The sequence below is a fragment of the Panthera leo genome, chromosome A1 (genome assembly GCF_018350215.1).
Source record: "Panthera leo isolate Ple1 chromosome A1, P.leo_Ple1_pat1.1, whole genome shotgun sequence".
Lineage (NCBI taxonomy): Eukaryota > Metazoa > Chordata > Mammalia > Carnivora > Felidae > Panthera > Panthera leo.
Window position 1 is genome coordinate 131,839,746 of NC_056679.1, and position 21,519 is coordinate 131,861,264.

General features: G+C 36.0%; 1 protein-coding gene across 1 annotated transcript in view; it reads right to left on the reverse strand.

The window, feature by feature from the left end:
• Nucleotides 1-21,519, reverse strand: part of SREK1IP1 (SREK1 interacting protein 1) — a 41,329-nt gene that overhangs the window by 14,344 nt on the left and 5,466 nt on the right. Inside the window, exons 2-3 of the mRNA XM_042940167.1 lie at nucleotides 16,244-16,291; nucleotides 6,464-6,607 (exon numbers count right to left, since the gene is read on the reverse strand). Coding sequence (XP_042796101.1) covers nucleotides 6,464-6,607; nucleotides 16,244-16,291 — 192 coding nt within the window. The remainder of the gene's footprint in view (nucleotides 1-6,463; nucleotides 6,608-16,243; nucleotides 16,292-21,519) is intronic.

A 21,519-nucleotide genomic window follows, 5' to 3' on the forward strand; every position in this document is an offset into this window, starting at 1 on the left:
GTCACTTTAGCTTTATCTCGAGATTTTTTTTTTTTTGTAGCTATAATAAGCTCAGAATGACTACTGTAAACATGCCCCTTCCCAAAGTTATAAGAAACAAAGCAAATACATAGCTATGGGAAAAATAACCTCTTCCATTTAGGACTGATGGATAAAGAGTCCACTGACTAGATTATATAGAGAAATTAGTTCTAATAAAAACAAAACAATCCCAGAATTTAAGACATCTTTTTTCCTGGCTACTACCCTTAGGAACTAGCAGTACTTACGATAACAGTATATGAGAATTCAAGCACTGAAGATGAAAGTTTGATTTAGACAGTTCAGTGTTTCCATACTATCATTCTTAAAATGATTCCACCTCTATTGAAGGTCTTTCTGAGACAGGATATTGAAATGTACACAGGCATAGGGAAAAGAATTTGAGTTTCTGCAAAACAGGAATTTCTTGCTAAAAGATACAAACACTGGAGTAAAAAATTGAAGGCAAAAGCCTCCTTAGCACTTAAATTTTTTGACAATCAACAAGAGTGGCAGTCTCTTGTGTGACATACAGAAGTCGGAGGATATGATCCTGTGCTTGGAGACAACTCTGTAATAATAAGAAAAAACCGTCCAGTAGTACCTGCAGGGTCAGATACCAGATCTTTGTCTGCATATGTTACCAGGTTTGTAGCCACTCCAGCTGCTTTTAAATACTTGACTAGATAGTTCCCAACCTAGATCCATTCATCTAAATTTCCCAATCACTGCTGAGACTTCTAATCAACTACTTTGCAAATATCTTTTGTAGTTTTCTTATAAAAAGTACATTTTGAGCCAAACAGAGGTTTATTTCAATTACCCCATGGATTCATGTAAGCCCTATCTTTATGAACCCTGAAACCACCAGTATAAGTCATTTACTTGAATCTGATTCCAGCAGTTACTAAAGGAAATAACAAATACAATTATGGTAATATGCAAATATCTCATTTTGGCATTTTTTCCTGGGCAGTGTTCAGTATCAACCATCTTTAAATGATATCAAGTATGAATTTAACATAAAACTTTTTTTCATGTGTATTTATTTTTGAGAGAGAGTGTGTGAGGGTCCGAAGCAGGCTTTGCACTAACAGCAGAGAGCTCAACGTGGGGCTCGAACTCAGGAACAGTGACATCATGACCTGAGCCAAAGTTGGATGCTCAACCGACTGAGCCACACCTAGGCACCCATGACATATAACTTTCTTTTATCTATCTATCTATCTATCTATCTATTTATTTATTTATTTAATAAAACTTTCTTAACCAAACCAAACCATCAAAATAACCCCAAACCTCCAAATTTGTCAAAATATATTTATTTTCTGGACTGAAATAAAAGAATATCATAAAATATTAAGGGATGTATGAGTAGAGGAATACCTCCTAATTACAGGTAAATAGCTAATTAACATTAAATAACACTAGTTAAAATAGAATGAGAAAAAAAATCCATACTCTTGAACTTCTTGGGTCCTTTGTAAATAGTAAAATTTTACCTTGACTTTCTGTATATTCTAATATAAACAGGGCTTCAAATATTTGCTACTATCATATACAATTCCAAAGGAAAGTTTCTCAGCAAGTTTAAAACACAGTATAAAACCTTAACAAGTTTCCTAGAGTATTGTAGTGTCACTAGACAGTAAGCATTTTCACACATAAGCATACACATACACACATTGTGAGTCAATAAGATTGTATAATCCTTATCAGACACTGATTGTTCAATCTTTCCCTGTTCACAGCACTGGTAACACAATTTTAGAAGGTTGTACAGGTTCCAGGTTGTTGATTATAATAAAACTGCAATGATTGTACCCATCCATGTCAAGTCCTGCTCTCACATTTTCTAATTTGTGTCAAAAAATTGATATATTTGTCATTTAGACTATTTTCTTTGTTTTAAATGAAAGATTATTTTCTTTTAATTCCCCTAAGTATATAAAATGCATTGAAAATATACAATATAATAGAAATAAATACAAACAGAAGCAAAAAAGAACATAACATACAAAAATAAATTTTGGGTTTTATTTTTTGGTGACATTTATCTCTCCTCCCCTTTATGTCTCTGTTTCATGAAAGCAGAACAACTAATTAATGTAAGCACATTAAAAATTCTTAGCTTTCTCCCGGCTCACTATTTTTATTGTCATTAAAAACAAAAACAAAAAGCACACACACACACACAAAACTTAGTCAAGATAGTTGGTACAAGAGCTCCCCACCTTGAAGAACCAAGGCAGGATTCAAGGAACCCTCAGGAGTACTAAAGGATATGGCATGAGAACTCACAATCAATAGGTCAGTGTTTTACCCTGACCCCATCAGACATCCTGAGCAGTAACAGAAAGTTATCAATGGAACTAAGAACCACAGCCTCTACACTCCCTTCTTCCCTGTATTTAGGAACCAATTTATTGTTTATTTGAGTGGCAGGAGGTGGGGGGGGGGGCACTGGGCTTTCACTGGATAACCATGAAATAAATTTGCATCCCCTTAAAAAATGTTTAATGTTTATTTATTTTTGAGAGAGAGAGACAGAGAGAGAGAGAGAGAGACAGAGCATGAGTGGAGGAAGGTCAGAGGGAGGAAGACACAGAATCTGAAGCAGGCTCCAGGCTCTGAGCTGTCAGCACAGAGCCCAATGTGGGGCTTGAACTCACGAATGGTGAAATCATGACCTGAGCTGAAGTCGGACTTAACTGACTGAGCCACCTGGATCCCTTTTATAATACTTTATTACTGAAATCTGCATGATATACAGGAATGAGCACTCTCCTGAGTGGGAGTCATGATACTGGGAAACAAGTTCTGAGCCTGTAAGTGACCATAGGCAAGTGTACCTTTTTAAGAAAGAAAATCTACATTGAGTCAGTCATTTTCAGCGTGAAAGTAAGGGAAAGCTGATTCGAACAAGGAAGTTTTATCCCTTCCTGGTGATTATGGTATGTTAACTCCCTCCCTTTCCTGCCAGGGTAGATTTGTCCCAGGTGTTCTGATTGAAAAATCACCTCTAGAATAAACCTCTATTCACGATGACAGGGTACTTTATCCTTCAAGATTCATATGGTGAAGGAAAAAAAAGTGAAGAACCAAAGACTACATAATCTCCACGATAGGAGAGCAGCACACTACAGTGTAAACAGTATAGGACCAGTAGGCAAGAAACACAGATCACGGTGCTGGCTTCACTATGATGAGTTAGTCACTTGGGAGTCATCTGTCTTCAGTTCCTTTTCTGTAAAAGTAGGTTTAAATTATGTGTTTTCTAAGAGGTTTACTAATTCTCAAGTTTTTGTTTTTGTTTGGTTTTGGGATTTGGGGGGTGGCAGTTTCTGTTTGTTTTTTGTTTTTAGACACAGCAGTGTAGATGGATGGGATAGAAACTGTCCTTGTGGAATTGGCAATCTTGGGCTTTCTCTCCTAGAATCTTCAGCTTTGCTCCTTCAGCCTGCTCTCTATGCCTGGTGCCTGTCTTCCTGAGATCTCCTTTACAAGTGACCTAGGGACTCCCTTCCTATCTCCTCTACTTCCTATATAAAGTCTTCTTTCTTAGGGTATATTCCCTTACTTTGGTAGAAACCTCTGGAATCAGTGCTCTCAGAAAGGGTATGTGAGAAATAATTTTTTTTTTTTTTTTCATTTTGAATGTCTGCCAATGCCTTTATTCTATTCCACACTTGGTAGATAATTTGGTTGGGTATATCATTCTAATTTGGATACAACTTTCCTTCAAAAATCTGAAAGCATTATCCACATCTACTAGCTTCCAGTATCACTTTAGAGAAGAACAAGGTTATTCTGACTCCTGATTTTTTACCTATGACTTGTTTTATCCTTGACTCTGGAAATTTCAATTATATTCTCATTTCCTATGATACGAAATTTTGTAACAGTGTGCCTTTATGTGAGTCTAATTTTAACACTGTGCTTAGTACTGGTTGAACCCTTTCATCTGGAAACTAATGTCCTTCAGTTCCTGGAAATTCCTTCTGTATTCTCTATCTGGGACTCATGTGAATGAAGTATTTCCTAGACTGATTCTTCAATTGTCTTAACTATTTTTTTCCTTCCCTTGTTTTGCTTGTTAGATTTCTTTATCTTCCATCTCTGTTAAGTTCTTTATGTCTGCTTCTTTTTTAATTTCCAAAAGTTCTTTTGCTGATTTGTTCTTTTTATAGTATCTTATTCTGTTTCATGGGTGCTGTATCTTATCTTTCTATAAAACTGGATATTAATGATTTCTGTTTTCTTCTCCTTTCACAGCCTGTGTATCCTTCAAGCTGACTTTTTTTGTTCATTGGTTGGTTTTAGTATCTATATTTCACTTGAGAGTCTTTCCTCAGAAATTTAGTGCTTGTTGATTGTCTAAAAAGCTGAAGCTTTGAGCAAGCAAAGCATGGAAATCTCAACTTAACTGATAATGTGACTATGTCACGTCTTTGGTCATTATCTTTATTTCTTTTTTCTTAGACTGGGCAGATCTCCCAGAGATGGATCTTCAGATCTTCTGCCTGGGTGATACATGTCTGGGAACCAAACAGGTGAAGATGGCTGGAAGGTTCTCACCTTTAACTTACTGTTTTCATCTGTGTTTGGTATATCTCAGTTTAAAGACCCTTTGTTTTACCTGTCTAGAAAACGGAGCTGCAATAGCCTAACTGAGGTAATGGAGGGAAGCCATCTGGCTTCACAGAGTAGGGAAAGGTAACTGAAGGGAATTACTTCAGATTTTTAACCAATTCCTGTTTTTAGCTTTACTGACATCCTCACAGAGGTACTTAAGGATACTCATTATCAAGTTGTTTGGGAGTTTTAAAATGTGCACTATCAGGTTACTCCTCAGATTTCCTATTATTAAAGGACTGAACTTTCTCAAGTATGCAGTCCATTGTCACTAAACCCAACTGCTTTTCATAACTGTGTTACTATTGCTTCCTACCTCATTTTGTCTTTGTGCATTTATGTTTTTTTTTTAAATTCTTCCATTATCATTTCAGTGGTGTTTCAGTAGGGAATAAAATCAAGTATATATACTCAAGCAGCTACTTTTACTTGAAGCTGTATATACTCAGCCTTAGTGATCCTCTTTGAGACTCTCTCCCTCTTCTGCCTTCTCAGTTTGTCCTAGTACCCTGGCATTTGACTTTTCATTTACCTTCACTAGATATAATATGGAAAGCTTAAGAAGTTTTAAGGTGTTTTTTGTTTATTGTTCTCTGATAATCTAAAGTAAGATTTTAACTTTTTGTATCTCTCATTCTATGCCTAAAGCCATATTCAAACAAGCTGCATTTTGATTGTGTGACATCTAACATATATCATTTTGAAGTCCACAGTGTATTTTCACATACAGCATTACACCGTATCCCTAAAAGCCCCACTTCAAGGATAGGCCACTTTATATACAAGATGGGAAAGAAATGATTAAACAGCAGGTATACAATCTACTCCTTCTGTGAGGAGAGAGGAGCATGGCCCCAACAAAAAAAAGAAGGTAACTTGGTCAAATCTCTTTGTAAACATGCTAATGACAGACCTCCTGGAAACAAATTAATGGTGTTTGCTAGGTAGAGAATACCTTTGGGGGTGGAAGGTGGAGGGTTGTGCTTTTTCTCACAGTTCTAAAAGCTAGAAGTCCACAATCAAGTTGTTGGCAAGAGAATCCTTATTTATAGACTGCTTATAGCATGATGTACTGGATCTAAGATAGTTTATGATATATAATCCTGGAATCTATGGATTTATGCGGCATGGCTCACTGGAAAATGTAACTATATGGACATAACATTGACATGTTTCATGATTAAATGACTTTCTTTTGTGTAATGAAGAAACCTCACGTTAATCTTGGCCAGAATGGGTTGTAAAGGAGAAAGAAAGAAAATACCCAGGGAGCTGTGCTGGTGGCCCTAGAATTTCTGCAGTTTTCCCTATGCTTCATGATCATTTATGTACTTGAAATTCTTAGTAAAGCTTGGTACTGGCTAATATCTCTGATTTGAATTAGTGTGATTTGACAAACTGATCTTTTGTGTTATCCTGTAAGGAAATTAAGGTTCACAGGGGTTAAACAACTTGTTGAAAGTGACATGCTAAAAAATGGCCAAATGGGTCTAGAAACCAAGTCTTAAATCAGATTCTTTGTACCATGTGACACATCTTAGTGTGATGGAAAAACAACAATAACAAAACCTGCTTTGTGGAATGAGAAATTGATGTGCCTCCTGGTTCTAACACTGATCTGCTGTTTGATTTGGGGCAAAGTACTTACAACATCCAAAGCCTATCCTTACCTATGCAGTGCCTCTTACATAAATACACAAGGTATCTTAATGATAAGTATAACAGAACAATAAATAAACATTACATAATAAAGCAGAACATTTAGAAACATTTTTAAAGGATGTAGGGAAAGAAAAGTATTACTTACTTTTTTCTTGTAATGCCTGCAATTTATTCAGTTCTTCATTCTCTTCATCACTCTCTTCACTACTTGTGCTGCTCACATCCAAAACTATGTCCCTTTTGGGGTCTACTCGGAGAAAATTGCGGCATTCAAATGTCAGATGACCAGCTAAGTAAAACAAACCAAAATGTAAATGACAAAATAAAAGATACCTAAAGATACTCATTATATTTTTATTATATATTTTTATTTTGTTGCCTCAGGGTTAAACAAGTTACAATTTTAATAGTATAATGTTTAGTTTCAACTTTTATTCAGTGAGTAGTAGATTGCTTTTTCTGAATACACCACTCAGAGAAATTTTTCCTGTTTTCCCTATGTACTTAATTGCATAGCAACTACATAGCTTTCATCTAATTAAAGGTGTCATGACAATATAATTGACTGTGTTTTTCTAAAGAACCCTTAAAAATTTAATTTTGAAAAACAATTTTCATTCTGACATCATTCACCTCCTAAATTTGATCCCTACAAGAAAACTACAACAGTTACATATTTATGACATGATACAACTTAAAAAAAAAAATCAAACATTACAAATACCAGAGAAGTACGGGAAATTATATAACCAATATCCAAGTGCCTATCCACTCACATGTTAACATTTTGTTATTCAATTAGAGTGTTTTTTTTCTTAATGGCAAGTGTTTGCACACATGTGCGTGCACACACACAAAATTGGGGGCATTGCACCATTCCTTAGAACCCTGTCCTAATCCCATTCTATTCTTTCTTCAGAATTGGCATACTGAAGTTGTATTTATCTTTCCAAAACAGCATATCTGATTATTTATTTCACATAAACTCAATTATACTTACCTACCAATCTGCAACTAGTGTTTGCCACTCAATATTATATTTTGTGATTTACCTATATTAACATAAGTAGATGTAACTATCTCATTTTATCTGATGAATAATGTTCCATTATATAAGAATACGATTTATTTATCTTCTCTACTACTGCTAGAATCTTAGTTTGCTTTCAGTACTTTGCTACTATAAATAATGCTAAAATGAGTAGCCGTACATGTATTTTCTGCACACGACATTGTTTCTCTAAGGCAGCAACTTTCCTTTTTTTTTTTTTTTTTTTTTACTATGATTCACTGATGGTAAAAAATAACAGTAAAACTAAGTGTATTGATATATACATCCAAATACAAATACACACTAATACACAAATATGAAACAAAAAGTGACCTGAGTACTACATTTGATATCCCAAAACAAAAAGCAAACAAAAATAAAAACAACAAAAAAGTGCTAACAGTAACCATGCAACTGATTCCACAACACACTAATGACTCACCATAACTCTGTGCTAGAGTTTATTTCTAGTTCTCTCTTGGAAGTTCTAGATTTATTCAAGAACATCTCGTGTTAGAGTCCCAATCTTAGGTAGGACCCTGGGCCTTGCTTTTATCCCCTGCACTCTGCAAACCCATGAAAACCCAAGTTCAAGAACACCGGGTTCAGGAAATACTCTTAAGTCTTACCTCTTAGAGTTTCTGCTTTACTTTGATTATTGTCCTCTGAGCATTCTCTAATTATTTTCTTCCTAGAACACTATTGTATCTAAAATATGTACTGCGCATTTTATACAAGTTTCTTAACTGCTTGCAAAAGGATCCTGTCTGCCATACTGCTGGAAATAAGTTTCCTTCATTATAATTTCCTTTCAAATGAATCATTCATAAGTATTCTTTTCAGTTTCCAAACATATGGAGTTTTCAAATTAAGTTTTTGTTGATTTATAAAGATATTACACTGTTATCAGAAAGTAGGGTCTGTATGATATCAGTTATTTGGTATTTGCTGAGATTACTTTTGTGGACTATCATGCAGTAAATTCATGAAATGATTTGGTATGCATTTTAAAAGAATATATATCACTCTGTTGAATAGAGTGCTATGTCTATTCTGTTGCTCAAATCTTCTCCATCTTATTAATTTTTTTTTTTTTTTTTGCCTAATAACTTCTGAGGGTATAATTTTTAAGTACCTCTATGATTATAGAGAACATAAAGGTTGTATCATAAGCTTCTCAATTATTAAACATAACTAATTCCACTAAGCTTCATATCCCTATCATTATGATACCCAAAAATGAAGCCTTCTGAATCTATTTATCTTCCTTGAAGCCTTACCTTCATATTGCTGTTACTGCTCCCCTGACCTACAATCATCACCCCCTTCTCCCCCTATCTTTTTTATTTTATTTTTTTATGTTTATTCATCTTTGAAAGACAGAGAGAGACAGAGCACAAGCGGGGGTGGGGCAGCGAGAGAGGGAGGGGGACAGAGAATCTGAAGCAGGCTCCAGGCTCTGAGCTGTCAGCACAGAGCCCGACGCGAGGCTCAAACTCACAAACCGCGAGATCATGACCTGAGCCGAAGTCGGATGCCCAACTGACTGAGCCACCCAGGTGCCCCTCCCCCAATCCTTTTATGACAGCTTCACCTCTTTACAGTTTGTTCCCTCTCCCACTTGTTTTAAAGGACATTTGGCTCTTCCCTGAGAACACTTTTCCACAGCTTATCTCGGTATTATTAGTATCTTCCAGGCTCCTTAATACTGTTTCTCAATATAGCAGTCCTCTAATCTCCCATGCAGCTCTCTGTTGCTGTTTAATAGCCCGTCTACTGAAGTCTTTGGAATCTGGCTCAGACTTGGGTTCTTCACCCTAAGCCCTCCCACAAACCTACACGAACAGGCTAGAGTGGTGCATGGCCTCATAGTTCCTTGCCATTTTAGATGCCAAGGCCACACTACGCTCCTTGTCATCACCTGAAGTGTTCCATCTCGTAAATTTTCAACTCCACTATTATACTGACTATAAGCTTTTATCCTTCTAGCTCTCTTATTCCCTTACACCCATGCATAGATGTGTTTAGAATTTTCTGTCAACACTTTATTCCATCTACTTTTTATTTATGTCATTCTTACTACATTTACTTCTCAAAGGAAAAAAACAAACAAACCTATTTGCTGTCACCTTCTTTTAGGTAATTGTTGACATGAAAGCTGTCAATTCCAAAGAGAGTTAGAGCTTAGCATTTCCAAGAGTAGAGAATCAACTAGGTAGAGCACAAGAATTTTTTAACTATTACATTTATCACATATATACCTATGTGCAAAGTTATAATGTGCATAAATACACATTTTTACAAACTTCTATAAAAACCACATTTCTGACCTGCCACTTGCCCCTTACCAGACAAAATCACTTTCTCCTCTTCTAGTTAATTTTTTTTTTTTAATTTAACTATTCTATTTCCCTAAATAACACATTTCTCTTAATAACTGCTGCCTCTTGATTTTTCAGCTCAGGCATAATTAATTGACTTCCTACTGTGGAAAATGAGCATTTAATATCCTCCCCTTTTCTCAGTGTTCTTGTATCTTTCTAAATTTTTACTTATTTTTAATTTTTATTTTCTTATTCTCAAGTAAGTTAGCATATAGTGTGGTCTCGGCTTCAGGAGTAGAACCCCATGATTGATCTCTTACATATGATACTCAGTGCTCATCCCAAAAAGTACCTTTCTTAATGCCCATTTAACCTACCTTTTAACCTACTCCCCCAACCCCCATCAACCCTCAGTTTGTTCTCTGTATTTAAGAGTCTCTTATGGTTTGCCTCCCTCTCTGTTTTTATCTTATTTTTCCTTCCTTTCCCCTATGTTATTCTGTCAACTTTCTCAATTTCCACATATGAGTGAAATCATATGATATCTGTTTTAGAAAATTAAGACCTTAACTCACTCAGTCCCTTCATTTTCTTCTCATCTGTCAAACTTCTCATTCCTGACTGTCCAAACACCATTACATGTTTTTTTCTTTGACTCATTCATGTTCTTCTTCTGCCATACCTCACTGTAAAACAAATACTCTGGATCAAAGCTAACCTTTCTTGAGGTTGTGCCTGTCCCTGAGCAGTCAAGCAATGCTTAAGTACAATCACACATACATGGACATTAGCACAAACACAAAGCATTTCATTTTTGTGTTTGTCCCTGGTCAAGTTCCTCTCTTATTCCCCTCAGTGACTTTTCTAAACTTATGCCTGACTTAAATCATTGTTCAACCACTTTCCTGTCTCACTCAATGCCCCTTCCCAAACAGACAACTGCACCTCCTAATTTACCAAGAAAACTGAGATTACCAAAGTCTCCTTCTACCTTCTGTTTCCACACCTGAAAATATCCATACTTATTCTCACCTAGTTTCCTTCAAACTTATGAGTTATCCTTGATGGGATGCCTGGGTGGCTCAGTTGGTTAAGCGTCCGACTTTGGCTCAGGTCATGATCTCGCGGTTTGGGAATTTGAGCCCCAGCATTGGGCTCTGTGCTGACAGCTGAGAGCCTGGAGCCTGCTTCAGATTCTGTGTCTCCCTCCCTCTCTCCCTTTCCCTGCTCACATTCTGTCTCTCTCAAAAATAAATAAAGCACTAAAAAAAAAAAAAAGTTATCCTTATTTTAACTCTTAGAGAAAATTGCTCCATCTTCTGTCTCCAATATCTGCAACATGTCCTATAATAGCCCTTTAGTCTCTATACACATCTTTTATCTTAAATATAAAACCCTCCATTTATCCCAAATTCCCTTCTAGGAATTACAGTTGACCCTGGAATGCTGATCCCCAGGCAGCTAAAAATCCACATATAACTTATGGTTCCCCCCAAACTTAACTACTGGATTTTATGTGATTGAAAAGTTAGAAAGTCGCCAAATGGAGAAAAACAAAGTGAAGATGGAGGAAATTTGTAGGAAAAGGTGGAACAGCAGGGCTCTTGTCTGCTCTTGGCATTCTCCATCCTACTACCTGTGGGGAGCTCAGTTGACTGAGGTCTTGAATGGAGAGGTGAAAGAAACAGGCTCTGGGGAGGGATTTTCACTTAAGTAACCAAAAACCACATAATAACCCACCCAATACCTTACCTCCCACCAAGGGGTGTGGGAGAACACCAGGGAGGGCCCAGGGAGGGGACAGTATCAGACAGAGAAGCCTGGGTCTCAGGGGGTGGGGCACTGTCCAGGGTGCTGAACGTTTTCTGAGGAGGGGATCTAATATTGCTGGGGAACTGGCAGCTCACCCCTTCACAGCCATTTTCCACAAGCAGAAACTGCAGTATAATCACATGTAGGGGATTGGGTGAAGCAAGTGACCTAGAAAGAAGGGTACTGGTGTTTTGCCTTCCCTAGCTCTCTACCTTCCTGCATGGAAGGAGGTGGTGTGGACCACCTTGCTTCCTAGGTAGAGAAGCAAGAAATGAGTATCATTCTATGATCTAGATTGGCTAAGTGCAGGTGGGGAGAAGGGGACATGTGGTGGTTCATGTTCTACTACTGTATTCTATTTAAAACAACAACAACAACAACAACAACAACAAACCTATATAAAACTACACCTGTGCAGTTCAAACCCATGATGTTCAAGGGTCAACTGTATTCAATATGTTCCTGTTATGACCTGAATGTTTGTATCCCCTCAAAATTCATATGTTGAAATCTAACTCCCAAAGGGGATGGTATTAGTTGATGGGACCTTTGGGAGGTGATTAGGTTTCTGAGAGTGGTACTCTCATGAATGGGATTAGTGCCTTATAAAAGATCTCCAAGGAACTCTCTAGTCCTTTCCACTGTGCAAGTAAAAAATGAAAAGTCTATGACCTGGAAAACTTGCTGGCACCCTGAACTTTGACTTACAGCCTCCTATGAGCAATATATTTCTGTTTATAAGCTACTGGGCCTGTGGTATTTTGTTATAGTAGCTCATGAAGACTGAGACAGTTCCTTACCTTATTTATGCAAATTTCCTGAAACAGGAGACTATACATACAAGCTCTCCATTTTTTTATCCATCGCAATTCAGGCCTGAATCTACATAGTTTGCTTCATGACGACCTACCACTCTACTTAAACTGATCTTCCTACAGTCAAAGAAGCATTCTACCTGGTAAATTCAATGAACAATTTTCCAACAAATTCTTACAAATCCTAATGGTTACATCTGACAATTTTCCCTCAACTTTGAAAATCTTTACTCTTTTGGTGTATCTGTTGCTGCCCACTCCCTCTTCTACTCCCTCTTCTAGGATTGTACCTTCTTGGTCACTTTTTCCTTAGCTCATGCCTAGATATTTTACTTTACCTGTTGATATTTTATTCCACTAAGAGTTTGTTATTGTTCCAATGTTTGCCTATATAAAATCATGTAGGCGAAAAATACAAATGTGGAGCAAAAAAGAGAGGTTGTTTCCATAAAACAAAGTTGTACTTTTGGAAACACTTGATTTAAATGGATTATTTTTAAAGAGTAGTTTTCAAATTAGGTACTGGCATCAAGACTGTACAAGACTGAGAAAAAAATCTAAAATAATGAGAAAAGGTACCTGCTTCTCAAAGGGGGTGCCATGGCCATTTTGAGCCAGACAATTCTTCACTGTCCAGGACTACCTTACACATCCCAGGATGTTTACAAACCATAAATCATACATACTAAAGATCATACTGTTACCCAACCACAAGCACATAGGGGCAAATTAAAAAAAAAAAAAAAAAAAAAAAAGGCCACAGATTTCCAGGAGGGCAGTATTAACCCTAGTTGAGAACTAATGATAAAGTGATTCTGGACTCAAATTTCTTTCTCATTTTTGCTGCTTGCTTATCTTGGAAGAAACAAACTATACAAAGTAGGAAATGCATTTCAGATATAATTTGCACTTAAAAGACTATGTGAAACAATAATTAGCAGACTCATAGGCAAAGACAAGGTCATGAATGTATATCAATAGATTAGCATTTTAGGTTAAATAAACATTAAAGATATTTAGGTGTGTTTTTATTTCTTGCTACTATGAGCAAACGCTCAATTACTGAAGTATCCTATCCTGGACTTTTTAAAGGTGTATTTTCTGAGAACTATCATAATTGAGACATTTATTCCATGACAAAAGCTTAGTGTTCTGGTAGCTTTTAAGTATTTAGAAGTTGCCAACTTCAAAAGTATTCATATAAAAACTCATCATAGAAATAAACAATTCTTCTAATTTTCTTGAGGAAACTTTGCCATGAAAAACCAACATCCATGTTATTTAGTAACAGATTCATCCTTAACTTGAAACTTTTTAAAACTATATAGTCATTACTGAAACATACGGACACAATAAAATCTTTTTCAGTCGAGTATTAAATTGTTTTGTACATCCTGGGCACCTCGGTGGCTCAGTTGGTTAAGCGTCCAGCTCTTAGTTTCAGCTCAAGTCATGATCTCATGGTTTTGTGAGTTAGAGCCCCATGTTGGGCTTTGGGCTGGCAGCATGGAGCCTGCTTGGGATTCTCTCCCCAATTCCCATCTCTCTGCCCCTCCCCCCACTCACGCTTTTTCTGTCTCAAAATAAGTAAAATTTAAAAACTGTACAGCCTAAACCATTAGTCTCACAACAATAGAGAGACAATACTCCTTTGTAACTAAATGATGAATATGCATATTTTAAGGTATTAAAAACATTTCAGAGTTCTGTGGACTGTTCTCTTACATCTACAATCAATACAAAGATTCTGGCCTACAAATAACAGATAATTTTTAAAATGTAATTTCTATCAGAAAGGCATGTAAATTGAGAAGACCTTCATCTTTAACAGGTATAAGATGTAAATGTAACACAGAAGGGAAGTATTACTAAAGTTTTCCAAAAGAGATAAATGAAAAACTATTTAATAACTTAATCACTAAGAATCATAGATCAAAATAATAACTATAGGAACTAAACTTAGAAAGACTGTCAAACCTATTTGCTTACTTGGCTTCTCTAAAAAAATTCTAGTTACTACAGATACTTCCATCATTGTGTAAAATAAAAAAGCAATAAGGAGACTAGATCAACGTTATATTTCCAAAACATTATTTTGATTATTTTCCTATAAGTCTTAAGCTAAAAGTAGTTCAAGCAGATAAAGTGGCATTAGTAGAGAGATTGGGAAATTCATTCTAGATTTTTAAGTACATAATACAGCATATAGGTATATGCTATATACATATATGTGTATATATATATATATATATAGAGAGAGAGAGAGAGAGAGAGAGAGAGAGAGAGAGGGGTGGGGGGGAGAGGAGGAGGGAGAGTGAGAGAGAGAGAGAGAGAGGAGAGGGAAGGAGAGAGAGAGCATGGATGAGCACATTCCTAAGTCTTGAATCAAGACATAAAATATGGAAATATGGAGGGGGCGCCTGGGTGGCTCAGTTGGTTAAGCGTCTGACTCTTGATTTCGGCTCAGGTGATGATCCCGTGGTCCTGGGACTGAGCCCTGCAATAGGCTCCACTCTGAGTATGGAACCTGCTTGGGGTTCTCTCTCTCTCCCTCTGCCCTTCTCTGCCTCATGAGCTTTCTCTCTCAAATAAAAACTTTTTTTAATTTAAAAATAAAAATGAAATACAGAAATTAGCAAAGATTTAAAGAAAGGAAACAAAGCAGAAATAAATATAAACAAGCCTAGAACACAGAAAAGATTTCACTGCACTTATTTCTTGCATGCAAGTATATTCTTCAGGAGTTTTTATTTATGTGAAGGATATGTGTACTTATGTATCCACATTTGCTAACTGAGCAAGATTCCCTTGAGCCACATCTCAGCCTTCCCTTGGAGGCATGTGACTTGGTTCTCCCAGCATACTTTCATTATGAGCCCTCTTAATGGAGATTTATGCCGAGGGTTCTTTTATCACATGTTCTTGCATGGAAAAATTTTTTTAATCACCTTTATTTATTTTTTTAATAAGACTGTACATCTGAAGCTCATGTAACATTGTGCATCAAATATAACTATACTTCTAAATTAATAAATAAATAGATGGATACATTTTGTATGGATCATTAACCCTAATCCAGGCTCACTTGCATGGTCTCCAAACAAGTGAGAAAACAGCAAATGCTGGGGTGCCTAGGTGGCTCAGTCGATTGTCAGACTTTGGCTCAGGTCATGATCTCCCTGCTTGTGAGTTCAAGCCCCACATCGGTTTCTGTGCTCACAGCTCGCAGCCTGGAGCCTGCTTCAGATTCTGTGTCTCCCTCTCTCTCTGCCCCTCCCCTGCTCACACTGTGTCTCTCTCAAAAATAAACATTAAAAAAAATTTTTTTAAAGAAAAAAAAATAGCAAATGCTACTGTTATAGCTGTTATCAAACCTTTAAGAATTGTTACATTTAACTAAAGAAATGGTATTTAAGGTACATAATTATAAATTTAGACTATATAACTGCACGTTAAAGTTTACTTTTCTATCCCATTTCATTAGTCATAATAGACATTTATGATTGTTTAAATCAAGTTTTTGCTGGTGAGCAGAAATTCTGGGACTAGTATTATCCTCATAAAGAAAATAATTTTCATTGCTTTCCCCTCTTCACCCAGTATCTAGAAGAACAAAGAGTAAAAGAATAAGTATACATGTACTTTCTGGGGGGGAATATACTTTCTGCATGCTCCTAAATCTACTACTCCACTTGTACTTGATATCTTTGCTAGTCAACAGATACATAGCCACCTGTCACTCAGTCTACAGCAGGGAAGAAAGTAACTATTTAGGGGAATTTCTGAATCATCTGCAAATCTGGCCTGAATAACAGGGCTAAAGAACTAAGCTGAAATCAGGGCCCTGAAATCAGGATGCTAAATCACATTGCCCAAGGAGGCAATGATTCACTCTTCACAATGTTATTTTTTAATGTACTTACGATAGCCACATTTTTTACAGCCTGCCCGGACACTGTCCTTGTTGCAACCTGAAATATAATTGGATAACATTTTAGCAGACATATAAAAGGTAGAAACATAAGAATTCCATCCCATGAAAAAGCTAAGAAACCACTTGTTGTAGAATTTCTTTAAAAAAAAGAAAAAATTGTTCTTGACCCAGCTTAGTAACACTATTCAATTGTCATCATTATTAGGCATCACTGGAAAATCCAATTTACTCAAATTACTTTCTTTGACAGTATTTTAAAAATAACTCCAGAATATATTTTTCTCTAATTTAACAGAAATGCAGTGTTATAGTCAAGAGCTTAAACATTCCAAGAATTCTCTAACACTGAGCAAGAAATTCCTGAGTATTTCAGCCTGTCCCTCAAATGTAAAATAATTAACTACAAATGTGTATACATATACATATTCCCTATATACTATCATATGTGCTAATATTTTTATTATACATTCTATTACTTATATTAGTTACTATATATAGTATATTTATATATATGTATATACATATATATATTTATACATACACACACACATACATATATGAATATTTGGGATAACAAATGTTTTTCTGCTCTCCCTTAGAAGAAAAACAAACTGGCTTTATTAAAGGAATTGGTAAAAATCCAGAAAAATACTTTAATTGATAGGTATTATAAGAAACATCCAAATGCACCACTCAAATTCTGACAAGAGAAAACTATCAGTCACATATTCAGTCTGATCAGTTTTTACAAATATTTAGAGTATTTCTGTATAATTAGTGGTACACACAAGAAATGTTGAAGATCTAAATAAGAGAGAAGACATAAATTAAAATTGATTTTTTATAATAAAATATACATAAAATTTATCACCTTAAACATTTCCGAGTATATAATTCAGTGGCATTAAGTACATTCATAATGTTGTACAACATCCTAAACACTAACTTTTTTCCTCTATAAATTTACCTACTCTAGGAATCTCATGTAAGTGGAATGATACAGTATTTGTCCTTTTGTGTCTGACTTATTTTACTTAGTATAATGTTTTCAAGACCATCCATATTGTAACACATATCAGAATGCCATTCCTTTTTATGGGTGAAATATATAAATGGAGAGAGAGAGGGGGGGAGAGAGAGAGAGTTGAAACTACTTTTAATCCCCAATAAGGGCTTCCATCAGCCAGAGGGCAAGGAAAGAATTGCTCTATTATCTTAATGAAAGGCATCTAACTCCTAAATCTTTCATATGGAGATAGAATCCAAATTTACACAGTGCAAATATAAAACAGTGCTAATTATAAAAGAAAGCTCATTTTTGAACCATGTCTTTACTGTTATGAAGTCAAAACATCAGCCATTTTTTCCTAATCCCAATCGTTAAAATATACATTATCGAGTTATTCTAGTAAAATACACTCAGGTCTGCTACAATGCTTCTTTTAAAAACATAAACTTGTTCCAATGCAAGTGATGTAAGACAGCACAATTTGAGCATAATGTGACTTTTGTCCAAGAAAAACACTATGTGAATGCACAAACTGGTACCCCATTGCTCTGAGACTCATAGTAATATACAAAACACACACAAGGACATAACCCAAACCATTTCTAGTGACCTCAGTTCAGTATGGGTGCTGTGAGCAGTGCCCATCCACATCTGGTAAAATAACTTTGATCCAATCATGTCATTCTCTTCCTACCATTCCTTCAGAACAATTTACAAGCTCTGATTCTTACGAACTGCATTTTCACAGCAAACTTCAGGTCTTTTAGCAGGCATAGTACCCTCTTAATTGTAGTATTTATGTGCCTTTTAACCAATTAACATGTGCAAAACTGTGCTGTTTTTATTAGGTTTCTATCATTTTTTATGCATCACTGATGAAGTTCTTGAGTGTTGTGCCCCAATCTCATTTTTTCTCATAAACCTTGTGGATTTTACTGCATAGAGTGGGAACACATCTGCTGCACTGCAGCAGAACTGTGGAATAAGACTGGATTAATAATAAAATCTGAGGCTCTTTCATTATGAAATAATTGCCTGTTGGAAAAAAAGCCCAGAGTATCCAGGTCAATGTTAAGTCTGTTTCCATAGAAACCAAAGACACTGAATAGACAGGACAAAAGTGTTCTAAATGCACCATTACCATTCCCACAACAAACTAAAAATGTTGTAATGGACAGATCTGAAATGATCTCATCTCAGTACTTATGAGAGATTAGCTTATTTATGACTAACTCTATGTCATATTTTTAGAATGAACAAAATATGAAACTTTTCAGAGAAGGTCATCTTCTTTAACAAAGTTTTAACTTTTACATGAAAGGAAAATGCCAGAATTCTAAATAAAGTAACTCCATATCAACTATGTTCTCACCAGTTTTTGGTTAAATGAAAGTTTCAAGCTTCATTTGTCCATAATTTTCATGACTGCTGGGCCAACTGAATGCTTTTACCTAGGACACTGAATCTGATGCCTCTGACAAAGATATCTGGGACAAGTAACACAATGAAGTGGGGACAGTTCATTCATTCTCCTGTCAAGATCCAGTTTCTAGAGGCAGTGATGTCACAGAGAGCAGCAGTCCTAATCAGGTCTGGGACTGTGCAGGATCTTGGCTATGGATGTCCTTGGTCTTGTCTATTTTCCAAGAATTGTTATCTAGCATTTGCTTAGATTCTGTGAGCTCCCTGGTATCTTTCCTTTCTGCTTCAATTAACTAGTCAGTTTCTATTGTTTGGAATAAGAACTCTGCTGATACAATGGTGCTCCAGTTGGGATTCAAAGTGAATAGGAAGGCCATACTGAAAGGCCCTTATTACTTCAATCAGAAGTTATCCATTTCCCCATCTTAGGTTCTCATGCTGTTTTTTGTTCCATTCCTCTTTAAGGTTTGCTAATGCTGTTCAGAGCAACAGAGCCTGGCTCCCTCAAAATGTTCCTATGTAATCATAACCTACAGTCCCAAGACCACCAATAAAGTCTTGTAAAATTGCCCATATTAAAAAAAAAAAAATTGGCAAAGACCAACAAAAACAAACTCAAAAGACACATAAAAATAGAGGAAGAAATATTTGCAACTCATAGCACCAAAAAAGGGAAATTATCCTTACCATATAAAACCCAGAAAATCATTATGAACAAGACCAATAGCCAACAGGAAAAAAAATCAGCCAAGGAGCTGAACAGAATGCTCAAAGAAACAGAAACAAGTTGGAAACATGGAGATCCTTAGCCTTATTCATAATTCGTGGAATGTACATTAAAATCTATACTGAGATTCTATTTTCACTTATCAGAATAGCAAAGATTGAAAGGGTTGAAGAGAGTTTGGGGGAGACATACTCTAATACAGTACTGGATAGTGATGTAACTCAATACCACCTCTATGGAAAGCAAGCTGACAAAATCTATCAGAACTATGAATGTACGTACTACTTTGACCTAGCACTTCCACACTGGGAGATTAATCTTCTCAATTTACTTGCACAAATACATACTGACTTATGCACAAAGCTATTCACCACAGCATCATTTGTAACAGTAAAAGAGTAGAAATAATTTAGACATAAATAAATTATGGTTGGTGTTTACTTAATGATATCTGATGGTCTCTAAGATATAAAGAAAAAAGCAAGGTACAGAACAGTGCTCATGGTATGTTGTCATTTGTATGAAAGGAGATTAGATAAAATACCAAATTATGTATAGATTTTATTAACAGATGGATGGAGATATACAAAAAAATCTCTCTGTAAGGATATATATTAGTTACCTGAGAAATGGGGAACTGCCTCCAGGGGTAAAAAAGGGTGAGAAATATGGTCACTATCCACCTTTTGGTACTTTTAAAATCTGAAGCATGTGAGGGTCCCTGGGTGGCTCAGTCAGTTAAGCATCTCACTTCTGCTCAGGTCATGATCTCAAGGTTCATGAGTCTGAGCCCCACATCAGGCTCTGTGCTGACAGCTCAGAGCCTGGAGCCTGCTTCAAATTCTGTGTCTCCCTCTCTGCCCCTCCCCCACTCACATAACATCTCTCTCTGTCTCAAAAATGAATAAATGTTAAAAAATGTTTTTTTTTAAATCTGAAACATGTGGATTGATTACCCTCTCAAAAACCAAACCAAAAACCTCCCTCAAACAAACCCAACACTAAGAAGAGGTGCTGTTGTGCAAGTATTCGTTGACAAAGGCAGACTGTACCTATAAATTCTTCAGGAAAGCTACATTACAGATTTACAATAAAATTTTATTAACTGATGGTTTTAGGAACAAATTTAAGAGGTATTTATTTCCTTATTTGTTAAATACTAGCAAGGGATTACTATGGATCTAGAAAATTATCAAACAACTTGGGTGGCAAGGAAGGGCATGGGTAACCAGTTGGCCTTTTACCTCCCAGTAACTTAAAGGAGTAGAGAATGCCAATTTCTTTAGATTCCAGAACATGCCAGACAATTCTATATACAACTCACTGCTCAGCATGGTGCGGATTCCCTAGATGTCCTCAACAAATGCTTGCTGCTTTGAGGTTAGAAACTTAAGAAAATACTTCAGCACTTGGGAATCAGTAACTTCTGTTGCTCCCAGTTGCCAGCTACGAAACTAGATAGTGTCTGCAGTGTTACTGGCTCATCTGAGGAATCACAGGCAATGGAAGAACAGGAATAAAAGTAAGAAGGACAACTGAAATAAAAATAATGATTATTTAGGCAAGGGAAGGGAAAAATGACAGAGGCAGAGGGACCTTCCCAGGGTGATGAAAATATTTAAAATCTTGATATGGATATAAAATTCTTCAAGCTATACATTTGTAATGTGCATTTCATTTTAACATGTAAATTATACCTTAGTAAAGCAGTTAGCATAGAGGGAAAAAAAGAAACAGTCTGTGAAAAGGGAGAGGTTAGAGAAGACTAAAAACCAGGGACAAAGACCAGAGGGAGAAAATAGGAGTATGTAAGCAAAAGGGATGCTTGTGGTAGTGTCCCTAACAGTTGCCTCTGGTTATTCAGTGGCCCCCAGAGGTATGGCAAGACATCATACTGATCTAAATTTTTTTGTTGAAATTTCACATCACCTATGTTGCTAAGTTAACTTAGTCACTGGGAACTTTAACAGCAATGTTTGGAACTTAGTATTATATTTTTCTCTTACTGTGTATTTTAGATTTGGGGAAGCCTGTCAAAGTTTTATTTACATTAAAATGGTTTCTATAATCATTTAAATTTAAAAGTAAATAGCTAAAGGGACTAACT